Source organism: Ursus americanus, chromosome 14 (assembly GCF_024610735.1).
Source record: "Ursus americanus isolate L20-20 chromosome 14, mUrsAme1.1.p, whole genome shotgun sequence".
Classification (NCBI taxonomy): Eukaryota; Metazoa; Chordata; class Mammalia; order Carnivora; family Ursidae; genus Ursus; species Ursus americanus.
In genome coordinates this window covers 49,976,491-50,001,698 of record NC_142140.1, presented here as the reverse complement: position 1 = coordinate 50,001,698, position 25,208 = coordinate 49,976,491, and the positions used below count along the sequence as shown (strand labels likewise).

The following is a 25,208-nucleotide window of genomic DNA, read 5'->3' as shown; positions in this document are numbered from 1 at the left end:
CCTCCCCGACATTCCCTCCTGGGGCACCTTTGTCCTCCCCCAGGTGCTGTGTGCCATCATCGCGGGTGCCTTACACTACCTCTACCTGGCCTCCTTCACCTGGATGCTGCTGGAGGGTCTGCACCTCTTCCTCACTGCACGGAACCTGACGGTGGTCAACTACTCCAGCGTGAGCAGGGTCATGAAGAAGCTCATGTTCCCTGTGGGCTATGGAGCCCCGGCTATAATTGTGGCCATTTCTGCGGCATCCAGGCCTCACCTTTATGGAACAACCACCCGGTAAATGCAAATTCCCTGCATGAGCACAGCCACCACTAGAACCAGAGTAGCATTTTTTTTTTTATTATGCTTGAGCATAATACAGAGAAGATACATAAGGTAATAATTCTTAGGACATCTTTCTGGTGGAAAATTATAATAATTAAGCAGAATGTCTTTAAACCTCTGTCCTTTGAATAGCAAAACTGAAGCCAAAAGAAGTGCCTAGGACATCACTAAAAAAAATCTAATCTACTTCTTTGTCCAAATCCTTTAAGATGTTCCAATGTTTTGATTTAGAAAAGTAGAGTTGATTTATTTTCAGTTTTTTAATTTTTTTATGTTATGTTAGTCACCATACAGTCATAACATACACGATACATCACCAACAGTTGATGTAAAGTCCCATGATTCATTGTTTGCATATAACACCCAGTGCTCCATCCAATATGTGCCCTCCTTACTACCCATCCCTGGGCTAGCCCATTGCCCAACCCCCTCCCCTCTGAAACCCTCAGTATAAGTTGCCTCATAGTTTACATGGTACTTACTTTATGCCATGCATTTTTCTGCCCATTTTTGTATGTGGTAATCCTCACACTAATACTATGAAGTAGGTACAGTCATTTGCCCCATTTGTAGATAAATAAACTGAGCCATAGGTAGTTTAATTAAATGCCCTAAGGTCCATCACTAGTAAGTGGAGAGTTGGGATTCAAATCCAGGGAGCTAAGCTGTAGAGCTTGTTCTCTCTTCACTCAACACTGAATTTTGTGATTTTACATTTTTTATTGTTATATCTTCCACACACCCTGAAATTGACCCTTTAAACTGTACAGATTTGTGGTTTTTAGAACAATCACAGAGTCATGCAGCATCACCACGATGTTATTCTAGAACACCTTCTTCTTCTTTTTTTTTTCTTTTTCAGAATGGACTTTGCTTTATTTCCTTTAAGGAATACAATTTTAAATGATCTCAAAAATTACATCTTTTAAAAAATTTTTTTTATTATATTATGTTAGTTACCATACAGTACATCCCCGGTTTCCGATGTAAGGCTCGATGATTCATTAGTTGCGTGTAACACCCAGTGCACCATGCAATACGTGCCCTCCTTACTACCCATCACCAGTCTATCCCATTCCCCCACCCCCCTCCCCTCTGAAGCCCTCAGTTTGTTTCCCAGAGTCCATAGTCTCTCATGCTTCATTCCCCCTTCTGATTACCCCCTTTCTTTATCCCTTTCTTCTCCTACTGATCTTCCTAGTTCTTATGTTCCATAGATGAGAGAAATCATATGATAATTGTCTTTCTCTGCTTGACTTATTTCACTAAGCATTATCTCCTCCAGTGCAGTCCATGTTGCAGCAAATGTTGAGAAATCGTTCTTTTTGATAGCTGAATAATATTCCATTGTATATATGGACCACGACTTTTTTTTTTAACCACCCACAAACACTTTTATTTATTTATTATTTTTATTTTTTTTATAATGATTTTTTATTATATTATGTTAGTCACCATACAGTACATCCCCGGTTTTTGATGTAAGGCTCGATGATTCATTAGTTGTGTACAACACCCAGTGCACCATGCAACACGTGCCCTCCTTACTACCCATCACCGGCCCATCCCATTCCCCCACACCCCTCCCCTCTGTAGTCCTCAGTTTGTTTCTCATAGTCCATAGTCTCTCATGTTTCATTCCCCCTTCTGATTACCCCCCTTTCTTTATCCCTTTCTTCCCCTACTGATCATTCTAGTTCTCATGTTCCATAGATGAGAGAAATCATATGATAGTTGTCTTTCTCTGCTTATTTCACTTAGCATTATCTCCTCCAGTGCCGTCCATGTTGTAGCAAATGTTGAGAACTCGTTCTTTCTGATTGCTGAGTAATATTCCATTGTATATATGGACCACAACTTCTTAATCCAGTCATCTGTTGCAGGGCATCTCGGCTCCTTCCACGATTTAGCTATTGTGGACATTGCTGCTATGAACATTGGGGTGTATATGGCCCTTCTCTTCACTACGTCTGTATCTTTGGGGTAAACACCCAGTAGTGCAATGGCTGGATCATAGGGTAGCTCAATTTTTAACTTTTTAAGGGACCTCCACACGGTTTTCCAGAGTGGCTGTACCAACTTGCATTCCCACCAACAATGTAGGAGGGATCCCCTTTCTCCACATCCTCTCCAACAATTGTTGTTTCTTGCCTTGTCTATTTTTGCCATTCTAACTGGCGTAAGGTGGTATCTCAGTGTGGTTTTGATTTGAATTTCCTTGATGGATAATGATTTTGAACATTTTTTCATGTGTCTGTTAGCCATTTGTATGTCTTCATTGGAAAAGTGTCTGTTCATATCTTCTGCCCATTTTTTGATTTGTTTATTTGTTTCTCGTGTATTGAGTTTGAGAAGTTCTTTGTAGATCTTGGATACCAGTCCTTTATCTGTAGTGTCATTTGCAAATATCTTCTCCCATTCCGTGGGCTGCCTCTTAGTTTTTCTGACTGTTTCCTTGGCTGTGCAGAAACTTTTAATCTTGATGAAGTCCCATAAATTCATTTTATCTTTTGTTTCTCTTGCCTTTGGGGATGTATCATGAAAAAGGTTGCTTTGGCCGATGTCGTAGAGGTTGCTGCCTATGTTCTCCTCTAGAATTTTGATGGATTCCTGTCTCACATCGAGGTCTTTCATCCATTTGGAGTTTATTTTTGTGTATGGTGTGAGATAGTGGTCAAGTTTCATTCTTTTGCATGAGGCTGTCCAATTTTCCCAGCACCATTTATTGAAGAGACTGTCTTTTTCCCACCGGATGTTTTTTCCTGCTTTATCAAATATTAGTTGCCCAAAGAGCTGAGGGTCCATTTCTGGGCTCTCTATTCTGTTCCATTGGTCTATGTGTCTGTTTTTGTGCCAGTACCATGCTGTCTTTGTGATCACAGTTTTGTAGTACAGCTCGAAATCCGGCATTGTGATGCCCCCAGCTTTGTTTTTCCTTTTCAACAGTTCCTTGGAGATTTGGGGTCTTTTCTGGTTCCATACAAATTTAAGGACTATTTGTTCCAGTTCTTTGAAAAATGTCCTTGGTATTTTGATCGGGATAGCATTGAAAGTGTAGATTGCTCTGGGTAGCATGGACATTTTAACTATGTTAATTCTTCCGATCCATGAGCAACGAATATCTTTCCATCTTTTTATGTCTTCCTCAATGTCTTTTAAGAGTGATTTATAGTTTCTAGAATAAAGGTCCTTTACGTCTCTGGTTAAGTTAATTCCAAGGTAACCTATGGTTTTTGGTGCTATTGTAAATGGGATGGATTCCCTAATTTCTCTTTCTTCGTTCTCGTTATTCGTGTACAGAAATGCAACTGATTTCTGAGCATTGATTTTGTATCCCGCCACGTTACTGAATTGCTCTATAACTTCTAATAGTTTGGGAGTGGCTTCTTTTGGGTTTTCCATATAGAGTATCATGTCATCTGCGAAGAGAGACATTTTGACTTCTTCTTTGCCGATTTGAATACCTTTGATCCCTTTTTGTTGTCTGATTGCTGTTGCAAGGACTTCTAGTACTATGTTGAATAATAGTGGCGAGAGTGGGCATCCTTGTCGTGTTCCTGATCTTAAGGGAAAGGCTTCCAGCTTTTCCCCATTGAGAATAATATTTGCAGTAGGCTTTTCATAGATGGCTTTTATGAGATTGAGAAATGTACCTTCTATTCCTACACTCTGAAGCGTTTTAATCAGGAAAGGATGCTGTATTTTGTCAAATGCTTTTTCGGCATCGATTGAGAGGATCATATGGTTCTTGAGTCTTTTCTTGTTGATATGATGTATCATGCTGATTGATTTGCAAATACTGAACCACGCTTGCATCCCAGGTATGAATCCCACTTGATCGTGGTGGATAATCCTTTTAATGAACTGTTGGATTCTATTAGCAAGTATCTTGTTGAGGATTTTGGCGTCCATATTCATTAGGGAAATCGGTCTGTAATTCTCCTTTTTGAGGGGGTCTTTGCCTGGTTTGGGGATCAAGGTAATATTGGCCTCATAGAATGAGTTTGGTAGCTTTCCTTCTGTTTCTATTTTTTGAAATAGCTTTAGGAGAATAGGTATTATTTCTTCTTTGAATGTTTGGTAGAATTCCCCAGGAAAACCGTCCGGGCCTGGAGTTTTGTTATTTGGAAGGTTGTTTATCACTGACTCAATTTCTTCATAATTAATTGGCCTGTTTAAGGAATCAATTTCTTCCGGTTTCAATCTTGGTAGTTTATAGGTTTCCAGGAAGGATTCCATCTCTTCCAGATTGCTTAGTTTATTGGCATATAGCTGTTGATAAAAATTTCTAATAATCCTTCCAATTTCCATGGTGTTCGTTGTGACCTCTCCTTGTTCATTCATAATTTTAATAATCTGGGTCCTTTCTCTTTTCTTTTGGATAAGTCTTGCCAGTGGTCTGTCAATTTTATTGATTCTCTCCAAGAACCAGCTTCTAGTCCTGTTGATCTGCTCTACTGTACTTCTGGTTTCTGCTTGATTGATTTCAGCTCTAATTTTGATCAACTGCTTCCTCGTGCGTGGATTAGGCCTGTCCCTCTGTTGCTGTTCCAGCTTCTTGAGGTGAGAATATAAAAACTGCATTTTAGATTTTTCTATTCTTTTGAGTGAGGCTTGGATGGCTCTGTATTTCCCCCTTAGGACTGCCTTTGCAGTATCCCATAGGTTTTGGACTGTTGTATTTTCATTCTCATTGGTCTCCATAAATTGTTTAATTTGATTTTTGATTTCCTGGTTTATCGAGTCATTCCTGAGCAGGATGGTTCTTAGTCTCCAAGTGTTTGAGTTTCTTCCAAATTTTTCCTTGTGGTTGAGTTCCAATTTCAGAGCGTTGTGGTCTGAGAGTATGCAGGGGATAATTTCAATCTTTTGGTATTGGCTGAGACCTGTTTTGTGTCCCAGAACATGGTCTATTCTTGAGAATGTTCCATGGGCATTAGAATAGAATGAGTATTCTTTGGTTCTGGGGTATAGTGTTCTATATATATCTAAGATGGACCACAACTTCTTAATCCAGTCATCTGTTGAAGGGCATCTCGGCTCCTTCCACAATTTAGCTATTGTGGACAATGCTGCTATGAACATTGGGGTGCACATGGCCCTTCTCTTCACTATGTCTGTATCTTTGGGGTAAATACCCACTAGTGCAATGGCTGGGTCATAGGGTAGCTCAATTTTTAACTTTTTAAGGGTTTAACTTTTTTAAGGGAAAACCACTGTTTTCCAGAGTGGCTGTACCAACTTGCATTCCCACCAACAATGTAGGAGGGATCCCCTTTCTCCACATCCTCTCCAGCAATTGCTGTTTCCTGCCTTGTTAATTTTTGCCATTCCAACTGGTGTAAGGTGGTATCTTGGTGTGGTTTTGATTTGAATTTCCCTGATGGCTAATGATTTTGAACATTTTTTCATGTAGAACACGTTCCTCTTGTGCACAGCATTCCCTCCTCATTCCTGCTACCCTCCTCCACCCCCGCCCCGGCCACCATTAATCTACCCTCTCTCTCTGTGGCTCTGCCTGTTCTGGATATTTGAGGTAAATGAAATCATACATGTGGTCTCTTGTGACTGCGTTCTTCCCCTTTGTAGGATGCTTTCAGGGCTGACCCACATGGTCGTTGCAAGTATGGTGACTTCATGACTTCATTCCTTGTTGTTAATTGCTCCCGGTGGTGCTATGGTTTTGGAAATAATATTCCATTATACAGATACTGTGTTTCACGTATCTTTCATTTGATGGGCTCTTAGATTGTTTTCAGTTTTTGCCATTATGAATGATGCTGCCACAACTAAACACGTGTAAGTTTTTGTGTGAACATATATTTTCATTGCTTTAGTTATATATCCATTTGTGGGATTGCCGGATCACGTCGCACATCTACATTTAGCATTTAGACAAACTGCCGTGCATTTTCCCAAGTGTCTGCACCATTTTAGATTCCCACGAGCAATTTTATATATATATATATATATAATTTCTCCACATCATTATATATATATATATAGATTTAGATATCTATATATATATAAGATATATATATAAGATATATATATAGATTTAGATTCCCACGAACAAATATATATATATATAATTTCTTCACATCATTAACACTCAATTTTCTACATTTTGAATGTTAGCCTTTTGTGTGAGTTTGAAGTGATATCTCATTGTGGTTTAGACTTCAATCCCTACTAACTAGTGATGCTGAAGCTTTCCCATGTTTATTGACCATCTGCTTATCTTCTTTGGAGAAATGCTTTTCCAGGTCTTCTGCCCATTTTAAAAATTGGATTATTTGTCTTTTTATTGTTGAGGTTTTGAGTTCTTAATATGTTCTGGATGCTAGGGCCTCTTCGATATGTGATCTGCAAATATTTTCTGCCAATCCACGTCTTTTCACTTTCTTGATAGGTCATTTAAAACAGAAAAAGTTTTTAATTTTGATGAAGTCCAGTTTATTTTTTCTTTTGCTGCTAATCTTTGGATGTGATATCTAAAGCCATCATGCAACCTAATATTCCAACATTCCTTTCCTCCTCCTTTATATTACTGCTGTCATAAAAATTATGTCTTTGCACTTTATAAGCCCAATGATACAGTTTTATAAGTATTATTCTGTGCAGTGATCTTTTTTGTTTTTGTTTTTAGAGAGAGAGAAAGTGAGAGCAAGTGGGGGTAGGGAGGGGCAGAAGGAAAGAGAGAGAGAATCATAGGCAGGCTCCACAGTTTCTGGGGCTTGATCTCGTGACACTGAGATCATGACCTGAACGGTAATCAAGGGTTGGATGCTTAACCAACTGTGCCACCCAGGCGCCCCTGTGCAATTATCTTTTAAAACAGGAGAACCAAAGAGTTACAAGCAAAAATACACTTACAGTGTCTTTCCTAATACCTACCTAGTTACTTTTACTGGTGCTCTTTATTTCTTTGTTTGGATTCAAGTTACTGCCTAGTGTCCTTTCTTATCAAGCTGAAGGACTCATTTTGTATTTCTTCTAGGACAGTTCAACAAGCAAGAATTATCTTATTTTTGTTTATCTTAAATTGCCTAAATTTCTTCACTTTTCAAGGAGAATTTAGCTGGATATGGAAGTCCCTGTGAACCATCATTTTTTTTTTGACACTGAAGATGTTATTCCACTGCTTTTTGACCTCCATGATCTCAGACAAGAAGTCTCTTGTTAATCTCATTGAGGATCTCTTGTACACGAAAAATCAATTTTCTCTTGCCACTTTAAAGATTTTGTCTTTGTCCTTTGTCAGTAGGTCTGTGATGTGTTTCAGTGTGGATCTCTTTGAGTTTATTCCAGTTGTACTTCATTGAGCTTCTTGGATGTATAGATTGATATTTTTATTCAAATTTGGGGAGTTTTTAGCTCTTCATTCTTCAAGTATTTTTCTGCCCTCTAGCTTCGTCTTCTTCTGGGACTCCAATTACGTGTATATTGATGGCTTGGTCCTGTGCCACAAATCTCTGAGGTTCTGTTCATTTTTCTTCACTCTATTTTCTTTCTGTTCCTCAGTGAATAACTTCCATTGACCTGTATTCAAATTTATTACTTTTTTTCTTTTACCAGCTCCAATCTGTTGTTGAGCCCTTCTGGTGAATTTTTCACTTCAGTTATTGAATTTTTTAACTCTAGAATTTCTATCTGGTTCCATACATATCGATTGCTTTATCCATATCCATATTCAACAACACTGTAGTTGTTTTTTCTTTAATTTTTAGACATGCTTTAGTATTTTTAATGTATTTATAATATCTGATTAAAAGACTTTATCTACAAAGTTTGAAATCTGTGGTTCCTTAGAGATATTTTCTTTTGACTGATTTTTTTTCCTTTGTATGTTGCACATTTTCCTGTTTTTTTGGATATATCATAAATTTTTGGTTAAAACTCAATATTTTAGATAATATATTGTAACACTTCTGTTATAATGTTCCTCCACCATCGAAGATATGTTGCAGTTTCTGGTTTGTGGTGTTTTGTTTGTTTGTTTGTTTAGTGACTTTCCTGGACTAATTCTGTAAATTGTTCATTCCTTGCAGTATGTGATCCTTGTAGGGTGTTGGTCACATCTGGGTCAGTATAATTTAATGGCCACCCAATGCTTGATCAGAAGATTTTCTTAATGCTTTGCCTATCTTTTTATCCATTCATTTGTCTATGGACATTGGGCTCTTCCTATATTTTTTTTGCTGTTGTGGACATTGCTGCTATAAACACTGGGGTGCATCCCATGCCTTTTTTGAGTGAGGCATTATCCGTGTGCATCCTTAGACTTAGAGGAATGTTTCAGAGGTTTTCAAAATTTGTTATGGTCTTTTGGTTCTCCAGTATTTCCTTTTAAATTGCTGGACAAGTTCTTGTTGATCCCACTTGAAATCATAGGCAGTAGTTGGCTATTGTATTGGTAACGCCCTAGCATAGGCTCCCCTCTCCCCCATGAGTTCTCAGTCAAATGAAATAGTCACCAAATTTAGAGAATAAAGAGTTAGGGAACTACAGGGTTACAAAAAAAATATTGGCTGTGTTCTGGGGGTGATGATGATGCTTTTAGTGGAGCTCCAAAAATAGTCAGATCTCTCCATTGTCTTCAGTGCTCTCAACTTTTGGCTGCGACACCACCAAGCTCCATGTTAACCATCCCAGCCTCCTTTCTCTCTAGTCTTAGTGAGGTGTAGTAATTTCTCTTGGATAGACTATTTTCAATTTGTTCTGCGGTTTTGGGTAACAGCCAGAGTTTTGAAATGGTTGGTTTTCATTGTCCTGTATGTATTTTTATTGTTTTAGAAGGAGAGCAAGTTCACCAAGGTCCTTACTCCTCCATTCAGGAGGTCAGTTCCCAGGACGTGCACGCCTAACCACAACATGCTGCTACAGCTTATGCTCACCTACATCAACCGAGCTCTTCCCGGGTGTCTTTCTTGGACACTTCAGTTCTCTCTTGCTTACGTTCTTCTTAGTCTATATTTCAGTTGTCCTGAAATGGTCTTCCACACTCTCTATTGTTCTGAAATGCCCTGCTCATTCTCTCCTTTATCCTAATTAAGAATCAAAAGTGAATTCTGTCACTGTGTATCAGTAAAACCTTCAGTCATAGACCTAAGCTCTCTATGCATTAGTTACCAATGTGTGATCATAAGAGAACCTCTGATTTGTGCTGTTGTGAAAATTAAATCGAATAACTTAACAACAAAAGACAAATAACTCAATTTAATTAATCAGTTGGAAGAGCATGTGACTCTTTATTTCAGGGTCATGAGTTTGAGCCCCATGTGGGGTGTAGAGATTAATTAAAGAAAATAAAAAGCTGAAAAAATGGACAAAATATTTTAATAGACATTTCCCCAAAGAAGATATGTGAATGACCAATTAGCACATGAAAAGATGCTCAGCAACCTTAGTCATTAGGAAAATGCAAGTCAAAAACCACCAGTGAGATATTACTGTATACCCATTAGTGGAGATGATTAAAAAAGACTGGCAGTAAAAACTGCTTGGAAGGATATGGGAAATTTGGAGCACTCATACATTGCTGGTTGGAATGTAAAACGGTGCAACCATTTGGGAACGTGGTTTAACGGTTTTTCACAAAGTTCAATATACAGCTACCATATGCTAGGTATATACCCCAAACAAAAGGAAACATATGTTCAGACAGAAACTTGTATATGAATCCTCATAGCAGCAGTATTCAATATTGGAAGCAACTGGAATGCCCATCAATTGGTGAATGGATAAACAAAATGTAACATATGCATCCAGCAGAATATTATTTTGCCACGGCTAATTGAACATAATAAAAAATAAGACTAAGGAATATTGCTCATCCATAAAAATGTGCTACAGTGTGGATGAACTTTGAAAGCATGATGCTAAATGAAAGAATCCAGTCATGAAAGACCACATATCTCATGATACCACTTATGTAAAATATTCAGAATAGACAAATCCATCAAGTGAGAAAGCAGAGTAATGGTGCCCTGGGGGGTGGGTGGGGACTGGAGTGTGTGGAGGTGGGAGCACGTGACTGCTAATGTAAATGAAATTTCTCTTAGAGGAGTTGAAAATGTCCAAAAGTTAGATGTTGGTGCTGGTTGCACAACTTTGTGAATATTCTAAAGATCACTGAACTGTATAGTTTAAATGGGTGAATTTTATGGTCTATAAAATAAATCTCAATAAAGCCATGAAAAACTGAACATAATAAATAAAAATAAAATAAAATACAAATAAAAGGCTAAGCCTCCCCTCCCCCATAAAACTAAGTTGATGGCTTTGGCAGCCAATGGAAAAAAATTCAATTGAACTGTGCAAGAAAGGCCCTTGAAACCATGTTAGGTTCACAGGACTCTCAAAATCTGTTAACATGTTTGTGGGCTTCTTTGCTTCCACACTGTTTATCTCGTAACATCCTTCACTGTTAATATCTCAGCTAAAAATATAGTTTCCTTAGAGAATCTTCCTTACCCATCCTAATCCCTGAGACTCCAAACTAAGCATTGACATTCAATGATACATCTCATAGCGTCACATTTTTGTTTTATTGTTATAGTATGTCTAATCGTGTGTCTCATACTCCACGTGAGATTTGTGGGTTTTAAGACTATGTTTACTTTCTTTACCACTGTATCTTCAGAGGCAACCACAGAGCCTGTCACAAAAGATTTGCATTGACATGGATGGAATTGGGGGGGATTATGCTAAGTGAAATAAGTCAGGTAGAGAAAGACGATTATCATACAGTTTCACTCATATGTGGAACATAAGGGATAGAGCAGAGGACCACAGGGAAAGGGAGGGAAAATGGAATGGGAAGAAATCAGAGAGGGAGACAAATCATGAGAGACTCTGGACTCTGGAAAACAAATAGGGTTACAGAAAGAAGGGGGGGTGGGGGGTAGGGTAACCAGGTGATGGGTATTAAGGAGTGCATGTGTTGGGATGAGCACTGGGTGTTATATGCAACTAATGAATCGTTGAACACTACATCAAAAACTTATGATATACTATATGCTAGCTAACTGAACATAATAAAAAAAAGAGTCACTTAAAATTGTTGAAGAACGAATGAATGAATTTATATAATAGTTCTGTATTCCTAAGGACCAATGCATTTTTTATTCTCTCTCTTGCTCAGCTGCTGGCTCCACCCAGATGAGGGATTTCTATGGAGCTTCCTTGGACCAATCTGTGTCATCTTCTCTGTGAGTAATGACATCACAGCATCCTTGATGCTTAGCTGGGGGTCATTAGAAGAGCAGAATTTTAAAGGGGGTGACAGGGGCAGGCGTGTCCCTGGATTGTCAGGGCATTGTTTGGTTTTCTAAGATTGCTCCTAAAACTACAAACTCTAACACTGTTGCTCAATATGGAAACAACTTAAATGTGGAATTGATGTTGGACAGGTCAGGATACAGATCACAGATTGAAATTTTATTCAATAAACCTTCTGTGGTTTCTTGAAGGTCAATTTAGCTTTTGTTCTCATGACCCTCTGGATTTTGAAAAGCAAACTGTCATCCCTCAATAGTGATGTATCCACCCTCCAGAACACAAGGTAAGATGGAGAAGAGAGTGACAACCCTACAGACATGTGTGGTTCTAAGGACAAAGCCATGTGACCCTGATGCTTCTTTTTGGGGTCTGCTGAGGGGGCCTAGAGTAGAGAGGTGCAGCTATCCTTCTATGGCAGCTGGCTCAGATTCAGTGGTGTGCTGCTGACACCCTGGCCAAAATGTTCTATTTTTTTTCCTCAGAGAGAGAGAGAGAGAGAGAGAGAGAGAGAGAGAGGGTGGGGAAGGGGAGGGCAGAAGGAGAGGGAAGGAGAGAATCTTAAGCAGTCCCATGACACTGAGCTGAAATCAAGATTCAGATGTTAAGTGACTGAGCCACCCAAGTGCCTCTGTTCTATTTCTAACCCCAGTTTGTAACTCTCTCAGCAACAGGAAGAAATGGCATTGGTTAATAAACATTCTTTGGACTCTTGCCATCAATCCTATGACAAATGTGCAGAGAACATTTATGTTCCCATGAAGCAGTTAGAAAAACCTGTGATTGTTTTCACAACCCAGCCTACACTTCCACACACCACCCTCAGTTCAGGCTCCTTCTGACCCCTCTTCCATTCCTTTCTGTGGAGAAAATTGTAGTCAATGTCAAATCTTCTGGGAGGCTTGGGCAGTCCTGTGCTCCAGCAAATTTGTGCAAATGTTTGCTATTTCTTCCATGTCCCTATTATCCTTTCCAAATGAAAATAGAAATCTTGCTTTGTTATTTTTAATGCCCAGGTCCCACCTCAGAGACTGATGCAAAATTCCTCCTCTTTAATGTTGGATGAATGAAATTCAGGGTCTCCATGGAGCGTCATACGTTTTTGAAACTTACATTATGAAGTATCCCTATCCTCCTTGATATGAACCAAAACTTTACCCTGGTCTCTAGTGACATTTTTTCTCTAGGGGATCATAGGCAGTAAAGATCAAAGCTGATCACAATTCAGTCTGAGAACTCATCACCAACAGGGGAAGGAAGGAGAATCCATAGGGTAGAGAGGAGAATGGTTGTCATTGTGTTGCCCCGGGTGCGTCATGAGCCTCCTTTCTCCTCCCACCCAGGATGCTGACATTTAAAGCCACAGCTCAGCTCTTCATCCTGGGCTGCACGTGGTGCCTGGGCGTCCTGCAGGTGGGCCCAGCTGCCCTCGTCATGGCTTACCTCTTCACCATCGTCAACAGCCTGCAGGGCGTCTTCCTCTTCCTGGTGTACTGCCTCCTCAGCCAGCAGGTACCCCTGCCCAGCTCCCACCCAGGACCCTTCCTGTCCTCACTACCCTCAGTGAGCTGATCCAGAACATACATTTCCTCTGCAGGTGCGGGAGCAATATGGGAAATGGTTCAAAGTGATCAGGAAAACAAGAGCCAAGTCTGAGAAATACACACTGTCCAGCAAGGTCACGTCTGATACCTCCCAACCCAGCATGGTAAGATCAGGCATTGCTCTCGGAGCACTCACTAAGCGATCGCTTGAGTACCATATGCTTATCATGCTGAACAACTGTAGTGTGTAGCAGATGATGCCCCAGGGTGGCTCACACTTGCTTTGCTTTTTTTTGGTTAAGATTTTATTTATTTATCTGAGGGAGAGTGAGGGAGAGAGGGAGAGCATGAGTGGGGTGGGGAGAGGCAGAGGGAGAGGGAGAAGGAGGCTCCCCGCCAAGCAGAAAGCCCCATGCAGGGCTCGATCCCAGGACCTTGGAATCACTACCCAAGCTGAAGGCAGACACTTGACTGACTGAGCCACCCAGGCACTCCTGAGATATAGGTGTTATGACTCCTTCTACTTTGAAGATTAAAAAATCGAATCTTGGAAAGACTGAGATGTAGGAAGGGCCTTCAACTCCATATTCTCTTCCCATAATCCCAATTTGAAGAATTACTACAAATATATATATATATATTTAATAATAATTTTTTATTATATCATATTAGTCACTATATAGTACATCTCAAGTTTTTGATGTAATGTTCCATGATTCATTACTTGCGTATAACACCCAGTGCACCATGCAATACGTGCCCTCCTTAATACCCATCACCGGCCTATCCCATTTCCCTACCCTCCTCCCCTCTGAAGCCCTCAGTTTGTTTCTCAGAGTCCATAGTCTCATGGTTCATCCCCCTTTCTGTTTACCCCCCCTTCCTTCTTCCCGTTCTTCTCCTACCAATCTTCCTACTTCTTATGTTCTATAAATGAGTGAAACCATATGATAATTGTCTTCCTCTGATTGACTTATTTCACTTAGCATCATCTCCCCCAGTCCCGTCCATGTTGCTGCAAATGTTCTGTAATCGTTCTTTTTGATGGCTGAGTAATATTCCATTGTATATATGGACCACAACTTCTTAATCCAGTCATCTGTTGAAGGGCATCTTGGTTCCTTCCACGATTTAGCTATTGTGGACAATGCTGCTATGCACATTGGGGTGCATATGGCCCTTCTCTTCACTATGTCTGTATCTTTGGGGTAAATACCCAGTAGTGCAATGGCTGGATCATAGGGTAGCTCAATTTTTAACTTTTTAAGGGACCTCCACACTGTTTTCCAGAGTGGCTGTACCAACTTGCATTCCCACCAACAGTGTAAGAGGGTTCCCCTTTCTCCACATCCTCTCCAACATTTGTTGTTTCTTGCCTTGTCAATTTTTGCCATTCTAACTGGTGTAAGGTGGTATCTCAGTGTGGTTTTGATTTGAATTTCCCTGATGGCTAAAGATTTTGAACATTTTTTCAGGTGTCTGTTAGCCATTTGTATGTCTTCATTGGAAAAGTGTCTGTTCATATCTTCTCCCCATTTTTTAAATAATATTTTTTATTATATTATGTTAGTCACCATACAGTACATCCCTAGTTTTTGATGTAAAGTTCCATGATTCATTACTTCTTCTGCCCATTTTTTGGTTTGATTATTTGACTCCCGTGTATAGAGTTTGAGAAGTTCTTTGTAGATCTTGGGTACCAGTCTTTTATCTGTAGTGTCATTTGCAAATATCTTCTCCCATTCCGTGGGCTGCCTCTTAGTTTTTTTGACTGTTTCCTTGGCTGTGCAGAAGCTTTTTATCTTGATGAAGTCCCACAAGTTCATTTTATCTTTTGTTTCTCTTGCCTTTGGAGATGTGTCACGAAAAAGGTTGCTGTGGCCGGTATCAAAGAGGTCGCAGCCTATGTTCTCCTCTAGGATTTTGATGGACTCCTGTCTCACATCGAGGTCTTTCATCCATTTGGAGTTTATCTTTGTGTACGGTGTGAGTGGTCAAATTTCATTCTTTCGCATGTAACTGTCCAATTTCCCCAGCACCATTTATTGAAGAGACTATCTTTTTTCCACTGGATGTTTTTTCCTGTTTTGTCAAAGATTAGTTGCCCAAAGAGCCGAGGGTCCATTTCTGGGTTCTCTATTCTGTTCCGTTGGTCTATGTGTCTGTTTTTGTGCCAGTACCATGCTGTCTTTGTGATCACAGCTTTGTAGTACAGCTTGAAATCTGGCATTGTGATGCCCCCAGCTTTGTTTTTCCTTTTCAACAATTCTTTGGTGATCCGTGGCCTTTTCCAGTTCCACACAAATTGAAGGACTGTTTGTTCCAGTTCTTTGAAAAATGTCATTGGTATTTTGATCAGGATGGCATTGAAAGTGTAGATTGCTCTGAGTAGCATAGACATTTTAACTATGTCCTTTTATACCATGGAAAATTGGAACTGTTATTCTCTGAGCCATTGAGAGGGTAAACAAGACTTTGTTGTGTGCATTTCAAGAAATTCACCATGTCAACAATGTGAAAGAAGTGAGTCACGTTTGACACTCAAGATCTGCAGAATCCGGAATTTTTCTGTGTCCTTCATTGTGCTCAGAAAACTTCAACATAAATTCGAGGGAGTTAAGATGGCGGAGGAGTAGGAGACACCGTTTTCAGCCGGTCCTCCGAGTCGAGCTGGATAGGTACCAGACCAGCCTAAACAACCACAGAAACCAGCCTGAGATCCAGGAAGACGCATCTGGATCTCTACAAATGAACATCTCCAGCGCTGAGTATTGAGGTACGAAGCAGGGAGCCATGAAACTGTGCACAGATATCGGAAGATAAATGGAAGGGGGAGGGAGCCACTGCGTTCGGGTGCCGGGAAGCGGTAGCCACTTGCACGGGAGAGCGGGCAGGGCTCGCGGACAGCACCCGCAAAACAGCAGACTGAGATCTTGAGCCGGGTGCGCGCGCCACCAGGCATCTCGCGGAACACCAGAATCCCGGTGCGCTCACTGGATCCAGACTGAGACCGGGAGATCCGAAAGCGCGCGTGGGGCGGCTGGCGGCTGGCGGCATTAGAAACACAAAGGACAGAGACGCGCCGGGCCTGGAAGTGAGGGCTGGGACGCCGGGTGTGGGGTGCACATCCCGGGACGCTGCAGGGTTGAGCAGCACCAATAGAAACAGAGTTAAAGTGGCCAGAACATTAGTAGAGAACGGGCTGCAATCCTTCTGTTCTGTGACAGAGGCTGAAATTTGGCCACTGCTGCTCTCTCAGAAGAGGCACAGCAAACCGCCAGGGAAAGCCGCCAGAGAACAAAAGCCTGGAAATACTGGCTCAGGGAGTGCCCATCCCCATCCCCCTCGCAGGGGACACCGAGACTCTACCCAAACAGGGCTGCCTGAGTATCGGCACGGCAGGCCCCTCCCCCAGAAGGCAGGCTGAAAAATCAAGAAGACCACAACCCGGGCGCCTGGGTGGCGCAGTCATTGAGCGCCTGTCTTCGGCTTAGGGCGTGATCCCGGCATTCCGGAAAGGAGTCCCTCATCGGGCTCCTCCGCTGGGAGCCTGCTTCTTCCTCTCCCACTCCCCTGCTTCTGTTCCCTCTCTCGCTGGTTGGCTGCCACATAAATAAATAAATAAATAAAATCTTTAAAGAAGAAGCCCACATCCCTAAGATCCCTATAAAACAAGGGGCACGGCCTGGGACCCAGTCAATAATTTGGGCTCTGGAAACCCCCGCAACCTCTCTTCATCAGAATGACAAGAAGGAGAAGCCCCCCCCAGCAAAGAAAAGACAGTGAGTCTGTGGCCTCTGCCACAGAAATAATGGATATTGATGTAACCAAATTATCAGAAATGGAATTCAGAGTAACAATGGTCAAAATGATGAGTAGAATTGAAAAAACTATTAACGAAAAGGTTACTGAGAATATAGAATCCCTAAGGACAGAAATGAGAGCGAATCTGACAGAAATTAAAAATTCTATGAGCCAAATGCAGGCAACACTAGAGGCTCTGACGGCCAGGGTCGCAGAAGCAGAGGAACGGGTTAGTGAATTGGAGGATGGGTTAATAGAGGAAAAAATGAAAATAGAAGATGGTCTTAAAAAAATCCATGCCCACGAATGTAGGTTACGGGAGATTACTGACTCAATGAAACGATCCAATGTTAGAATCATCGGCATCCCTGAGGGGGTGGAGAAAAACAGAGGTCTAGAAGAGATATTTGAACAAATTGTAGCTGAAAATTTCCCTAATCTAGCAAGGGAAACAAACATTCGTGTCCAAGAGGCAGAGAGGACCCCTCCCAAGCTCAACCACAACAAACCTACGCCACGTCACGTCATAGTGCATTTCGCCAATATTAGATCCAAGGATACAGTATTGAAAGCGGCCAGGGCAAAGAAATTTCTCGCGTACCAAGGCAAAAGCATCAGAATTACATCAGACCTGTCTACACAGACCTGGAATGAGAGAAAGGGTTGGGGGAGCATATTTAAAGCTCTTTCAGAGAAAAACATGCAGCCAAGGATCCTTTATCCAGCAAGGCTGTCATTCAGAATTGATGGAGAAATAAAGACATTTCAGAATCGACAGTCACTAACCAATTTTGTAACCACGAAACCAGCCCTACAGGAGATATTACGGGGGGTTCTATAAAAGTAAAAAGGCCCCAAGAGTGATACAGAACAGAAAGTCACAGCCAACACAAACAAAGACTTTACTGGCAACATGGCAACATTAAAATCATATCTCTCAGTAATCAGTCTTAATGTAAATGGTTTGAACCATCCGATAAAACGCCACAGGGTTGCAGATTGGATAAAAAGAAATGACCCATCCATTTGCTGTCTACAAGAGACTCATTTCGAACCCAAAGATGCATTCAGACTGAGAGTAAGGGGATGGAGTACCATCTTTCACACAAATGGACCTCAAAAGAAAGCTGGGGTAGCAATTCTCATATCAGATAAATTGGATTTTAAACTACAGACTATAGTTAGAGACATAGAAGGGCACTATATTATTCTTAAGGGAAGTATTCAACAAGTGGATATGACAATTATAAATATATATGCCCCCAACAGGGGAGCAGCAAGATACACAAGCCAACTCTTAACCAGAATAAAGAGACATATAGATAAAAATACATTAATAGTAGGGGACCTCAACACTCCACTCTCAGAAATAGACAGAACACCCTGGCAAAAACTAAGCAAAGAATCAAAGGCTTTGAATGCCATACTCGACGAGTTGGACCTCTTAGATATATATAGAACACTACACCCCAGAACCAAAGAATACTCATTCTATTCTAATGCCCATGGAACATTTTCAAGAATAGACCATGTTCTGGGACACAAAACAGGTCTCAGCCGATACCAAAAGATTGAAATTATCCCCTGCATATTCTCAGACCACAATGCTCTGAAAATGGAACTCAACCACAAGGAAAAATTTGGAAGAAACTCAAACACTTGGAGACTAAGAACCATCCTGCTCAGGAATGACTCGATAAACCAGGAAATCAAAAATCAAATTAAACAATTTATGGAGACCAATGAGAATGAAAATACAACAGTCCAAAACCTATGGGATACTGCAAAGGCAGTCCTAAGGGGGAAATACATAGCCATCCAAGCCTCACTCAAAAGAACAGAAAAATCTAAAATGCAGTTTTTATATTCTCACCTCAAGAAGCTGGAACAGCAACAGAGGGACAGGCCTAATCCACGCACGAGGAAGGAGTTGATCAAAATTAGAGCTGAAATCAATCAAGCAGAAACCAGAAGTACAGTAGAGCAGATCAACAGGACTAGAAGCTGGTTCTTGGAGAGAATCAATAAAATTGACAGACCACTGGCAAGACTTATCCAAAAGAAAAGAGAAAGGACCCAGATTATTAAAATTATGAATGAAAAAGGAGAGGTCACGACGAGCACCATTGAAATTGGAAGGATTATTAGAAATTTTTATCAACAGCTATATGCCAATAAACTAAGCAATCTGGAAGAGATGGAATCCTTCCTGGAAACCTATAAACTACCAAGATTGAAACCGGAAGAAATTGATTCCTTAAACAGGCCAATTAATTATGAAGAAATTGAGTCAGTGATAAACAACCTTCCAAAGAACAAAACTCCAGGCCTGGACGGTTTTCCTGGGGAATTCTACCAAACATTCAAAGAAGAAATAATACCTATTCTCCTAAAGCTATTTCAAAAAATAGAAACAGAAGGAAAGCTACCAAACTCATTCTATGAGGCCAATATTACCTTGATCCCCAAACCAGGCAAAGACCCCATCAAAAAGGAGAATTACAGACCGATCTCCCTAATGAATATGGACGCCAAAATCCTCAACAAGATACTTGCTAATAGAATCCAACAGTACATTAAAAGGATTATCCATCACGATCAAGTGGGATTCATACCTGGGATGCAAGCGTGGTTCAATATTCGCAAATCAATCAGCGTGATACATCATATCAACAAGAAAAGACTCAGGAACCATATGATCCTCTCAATCGATGCCGAAAAAGCATTTGACAAAATACAGCATCCTTTCCTGATTAAAACCCTTCAGAGTGTAGGAATAGAAGGTACATTTCTCAATCTCATAAAAGCCATCTATGAAAAGCCTACTGCAAATATTATTCTCAATGGAGAAAAGCTGGAAGCCTTTCCCTTAAGATCAGGAACACGACAAGGATGCCCACTCTCGCCACTATTATTCAACATAGTACTAGAAGTCCTTGCAACAGCAATCAGACGACAAAAAGGGATCAAAGGTATTCAAATTGGCAAAGAAGAAGTCAAAATGTCTCTCTTCGCAGATGACATGATACTCTATATGGAAAACCCAAAAGAAGCCACTCCCAAACTATTAGAAGTTATAGAGCAATTCAGTAACGTGGCAGGATACAAAATCAATGCTCAGAAATCAGTTGCATTTCTGTACACGAATAATGAGAATGAAGAAAGAGAAATTAGGGAATCCATCCCATTTACAATAGCACCAAAAACCATACGTTACCTTGGAATTAACTTAACCAGAGACGTAAAGGACCTTTATTCTAGAAACTATAAATCACTCTTGAAAGACATTGAGGAAGACATAAAAAGATGGAAAGATATTCCATGCTCATGGATCGGAAGAATTAACATAGTTAAAATGTCCATGCTACCCAGAGCAATCTACACTTTCAATGCTATCCCGATCAAAATACCAAGGACATTTTTCAAAGAACTGGAACAAGCAGTCCTTAAATTTGTATGGAAACAGAAAAGGCCCCGAATCTCCAAGGAACTGTTGAAAAGGAAAAACAAAGCTGGGGGCATCACAATGCCAGATTTCGAGCTGTACTACAAAGCTGTGATCACAAAGACAGCATGGTACTGGCACAAAAACAGACACATAGACCAATGGACTAGAATAGAGAGCCCAGAAATGGACCCTCGGCTCTTTGGGCAACTAATATTTGATAAAGCAGGAAAAAACATCCGGTGGGAAAAAGACAGTCTCTTCAATAAATGGTGCTGGGAAACTTGGACAGCTACATGCAAGAGAATGAAACTTGACCACTATCTCACACCATACACAAAAATAAACTCCAAATGGATGAAAGACCTCGATGTGAGACAGGAATCTATCAAAATTCTAGAGGAGAACATAGGCAGCAACCTCTACGACATCGGCCAAAGCAACCTTTTTCATGACACATCCCCAAAGGCAAGAGAAACAAAAGATAAAATGAATTTATGGGACTTCATCAAGATTAAAAGTTTCTGCACATCCAAGGAAACAGTCAGAAAAACTAAGAGGCAGCCCACGGAATGGGAGAAGATATTTGCAAATGACACTACAGATAAAGGACTGGTATCCAAGATCTACAAAGAACTTCTCAAACTCAATACACGAGAAACAAATAAACAAATCAAAAAATGGGCAGAAGATATGAACAGACACTTTTCCAATGAAGACATACAAATGGCTAACAGACACATGAAAAAATGTTCAAAATCTTTAGCCATCAGGGAAATTCAAATCAAAACCACACTGAGATACCACCTTACGCCAGTTAGAATGGCAAAAATAGACAAGGCAAGAAACAACAATTGTTGGAGAGGATGTGGAGAAAGGGGATCCCTCCTACATTGTTGGTGGGAATGCAAGTTGGTACAGCCACTCTGGAAAACCGTGTGGAGGTCCCTTAAAAAGTTAAAAATGGAGCTACCCTATGATCCAGCCATTGCACTACTGGGTGTTTACCCCAAAGATACAGACGTAGTGAAGAGAAGGGCCATATGCACCCCAATGTTCATAGCAGCAATGTCCACAATAGCTAAATCGTGGAAGGAGCCGAGATGCCCTGCAACAGATGACTGGATTAAGAAGTTGTGGTCCATATATACAATGGAATATTACTCAGCAATCAGAAAGAACGAGTTCTCAACATTTGCTACAACATGGACAGCACTGGAGGAGATAATGCTAAGTGAAATAAGTCAAGTAGAGAAAGACAACTATCATATGATTTCTCTCATCTATGGAACATAAGAACTAGGATGATCGGTAGGGGAAGAAAGGGATAAAGAAAGGGGGGGTAATCAGAAGGGGGAATGAAACATGAGAGACTATGGACTATGAGAAACAAACTGAGGGCTACAGAGGGGAGGGGGTGGGGGAATGGGATAGACCGATGATGGGTAGAAGGAGGGCACGTATTGCATGGTGCACTGGGTGTTATACGCAACTAATGAATCATCGAGCCTTACATCGGAAACCGGGGATGTACTGTATGGTGACTAACATAATATAATAAAAAATCATAAAAAAAAACCTTCAACATATAAAGGGCCAGATGTGGCCCAATTTCTTGGTCATTGTGGGTTACATCTTTTTCTGAAGCCTCTCCTTCCTACAAAGTCTCTTCCAGATGCTGAACCTCTATGAGCAGGAAAACCCAACTCAATGGATTTTCCTACCAGCAACATCCACAAGAATGGAAATGTTCACACCAGTCTGGATTTTGTAATTTCTTTGTTCTGTTTTCTGTAGGTTTAATTATTCATTCATTCAAAGATATTGATTTCTCACTAGTTCTAAGGCAGAGATCAAGAGAGACACAGGTTTTGTCTTCCCGGAGATTTAAGGGGGAAATAAAGTGATTTTTGCAGCTAGAGTTGACTCAGAGGTTGAAAAATTCCTATAAATTACATCTCTATAGCTGAACAATTGAAGTATAATCCATTTCACAGATACCATCTTGTTTCATCCTCACATGATGATACAGATAATTTGAAAACTCAGATCATGATAAGTATGTTTTAGGCTTTGTGAGCCAGTGTATTAGTCATGGTTGTCCAGAGAATTAGAACCAAAAGGACACACACACATACACACACCCACACACGGTTTTATGAAGCAATTTATAATGAGGTGTTGGCTCACATGATTATGGAGCTAAGTCCCACAGTCTGCTGTCTGAAGGGTGGATACCCAGGAAAGACAGTTGTGTAGTTTGAAGGCCTGAGAACCAAAGAGCTGATGGTGCAGAACCCATTCCGGGTCTGAAGGCCTAAGAGCTGTGTGTGTTGAGGGTAAGAAGATGGATGTCCCAGTCAAACCATCAGGCTGGGTTAATTCAATCTTCCTCCAATTTTTATTTTATCAGGTCCTCAAGGGACTGGATGATGCCCATCCACCTTGGAAAGGGCCTTCTCTTTAACCCAGTCCAACTCACATGCTAATCTCTCTTGGAAACACCCTTACAGATGCACCCAGAATTCCCGTTTAACCAGCTATCTGGCATCCTGTGGCCCAGTCAAATTGACACACATGAAATTAACCATCACGGCTAGAATCTATCGCAACAATTCAACTCTGCCATTGTAGCATGAAAACTGGGCTATAGACACTCACAAATGAATGATCATTACTGTGTTTTAATAAAACTTTGTTTTTGGATACTGAATTTGAATTTCATGTGATGTTCACATGAAATGAAATATCATTCTTCTTTTGATTTTTTTCACCTGTTTAAAAATGTAAAGACAATTCTTACCTTGTGGGCTGTACAAAACCAGGTGGTGAGCCAGATTTGGCCCATCAGGTGTAATTTGCCCCCTAGAATGTTCCAGGGAGCTCTTCATCCTATATCAATTTATTCAGCAGTTTTCAAATATTTGATGAGTGCTTACTCTTTATGGCATGGTGCTAAATTGAAAGAAATGAAAATGAACAAGGCAGACACAATCCCCATGTCTGGGAATCCCAAGGACCTGTGTATTAGCTTAGACTCCCATAACAAAATACCATAGACTGGGGGGCTGAAACAAGAGATAATTTTCTCCCAATTTTGGAGGCTGGGAAGTCCATGATCTAGGTTTGACAGAGTTCAGTTTTTGGTGAGAGCATTCTTCCTGACCACCTTCTCACTGCGTGCTCCCATGGCCTTCTCTCGCCTCTCAAGTATAAAGTGAAAAAAAGGCAAACTCTCACGTGTCTCTTCTTACAAGGGCACTAATCTCATCATGAGGGCTCCACTCTCATCTAATTCTAATTATCTACCACAGACCCCATCACCAAATACCATCACGTGGGGAGGGGGTTAGGGATTCAACATATGTATTGGTTAGCGGTGCACAAACATTTAGTCCACGACAATCTGTAAGGTGGGAATCCAGAAGTAAGGGAACATACAGTATAGTAGCTACTGTGGTCTAGGGGACCCTGTGCCTGTGGGGACATGGCAGATGTGGAACAAACCTTGGTTGGGGAGGGCAGGTGGGAAGGAGCACTATTGTCAACTGATGGCTGCATTCCTAGATTATGGTTTGGGAGGCAGATCTTAGAATTTGTCCCCATATCTTCAATTTTAAAGTCTACCAAATTTAGTCTCCTTATCTACAATAGGAATGACTATATTTATTTTGTTATGAGTCAGGTGTTTTTTTTTTTTTTGCATTTGGTAAATTTTTATTCACAAACAAATATATAAATGATGTAGAATAGTGGTTAAAAGCACAAAGTTTCATTTCTGACCGGGATTTAAGTCAAGATTTTTTAACATGAAATGGGCAATCTCACACCACACGGAACCTGTTTTTCACCTGTAAATCAAAGAGAAATTTTAAGAGTTAAGAAATGTAAAGAGCACAGCATAGTTACTGGTGTGTTATAAATGATCAACATATATTAGATTTGCAAATGGGAAGGAGAATAGCAGAGTGATGATAGGATTAGATATTGGAATTAAAGAACTCAGACGTCACTCACAGTATATAACTTAAACTTTCTGAGCTTCCATTTGCTCATATTTAAAGTGGTACCATTCTACTTCAAATATTCATTTTAAGGTATAAATAAGGTAACTTGTGTAAATTATAGCTTTTAAATTTTTACAATGCTTAGACAAGGACTTTAACTAGCACAGGTCACTTACTGGATCTGAAATAATCATATTTATTTTTCATTTTTCATTATAAAGATTACCTACTATTTGATATTATCAATTTGCAATTTAATACTTATTAATTTTCCCTATCCATAGACAGTTTTGAATGTTAAGTGAGAAAATAAATATTAAGTTCTAGTAGGAAAATGAAAGACAAGGGTTAATCAGGGCAATTGGACATGGGTGTTTTCTAGCTCCTTTCTCCAGAATTCTGTCATCAAGTTAGAAACCACCATGAGGCAAGGCTCTGAAGTGGGATTCCACTTCTCACACCAGAGCTCCAGTACAATACTACACCCATCAAAGAGCAGGTGGTAGAGAGGGGCTAAGATAGGAGGTTGAAGAGATCTATCCCTTTAGGTCTCTGCTTTGAGGGGCAGTGGTGAGGAGCTTCCATCACCAGTTGCCCCCTTTCCTGGATCTGACAGCCATTGTATGGATGAGTACACAGGAACTCATTCAGGATTTAGCACCTTTGTAGAGAAGATAGAATCCGGACACCAGAAGTATGTTACAATAAGCTTTTGGAAGGGGCTGGGGAGAAAGTGGAAGCAACGGGGATTTGGAGCCATACTGCATCAGGGGTAAATGCCATCATAGAGAGGGGAAAGAG

The 25,208-nt window shown here is 40.5% G+C and overlaps 1 protein-coding gene across 2 annotated transcripts in view; it reads left to right on the top strand.

Moving 5' to 3' along the window:
- Nucleotides 1–23,050, top strand: part of LOC123801747 (adhesion G protein-coupled receptor E2-like) — a 46,526-nt gene extending 23,476 nt beyond the window's left edge. For both annotated transcript variants that reach the window (XM_045811967.2, XM_045811965.2), the window contains exons 13-18: nucleotides 44–279; nucleotides 11,474–11,540; nucleotides 11,802–11,893; nucleotides 12,951–13,119; nucleotides 13,205–13,315; nucleotides 22,066–23,050. In XM_045811967.2, the coding sequence (XP_045667923.2) occupies nucleotides 44–279; nucleotides 11,474–11,540; nucleotides 11,802–11,893; nucleotides 12,951–13,119; nucleotides 13,205–13,315; nucleotides 22,066–22,092 (702 nt within the window). In that variant the 3' untranslated portion in view covers nucleotides 22,093–23,050. The remainder of the gene's footprint in view (nucleotides 1–43; nucleotides 280–11,473; nucleotides 11,541–11,801; nucleotides 11,894–12,950; nucleotides 13,120–13,204; nucleotides 13,316–22,065) is intronic.
- Nucleotides 23,051–25,208: the final 2,158 nt, after the last annotated feature.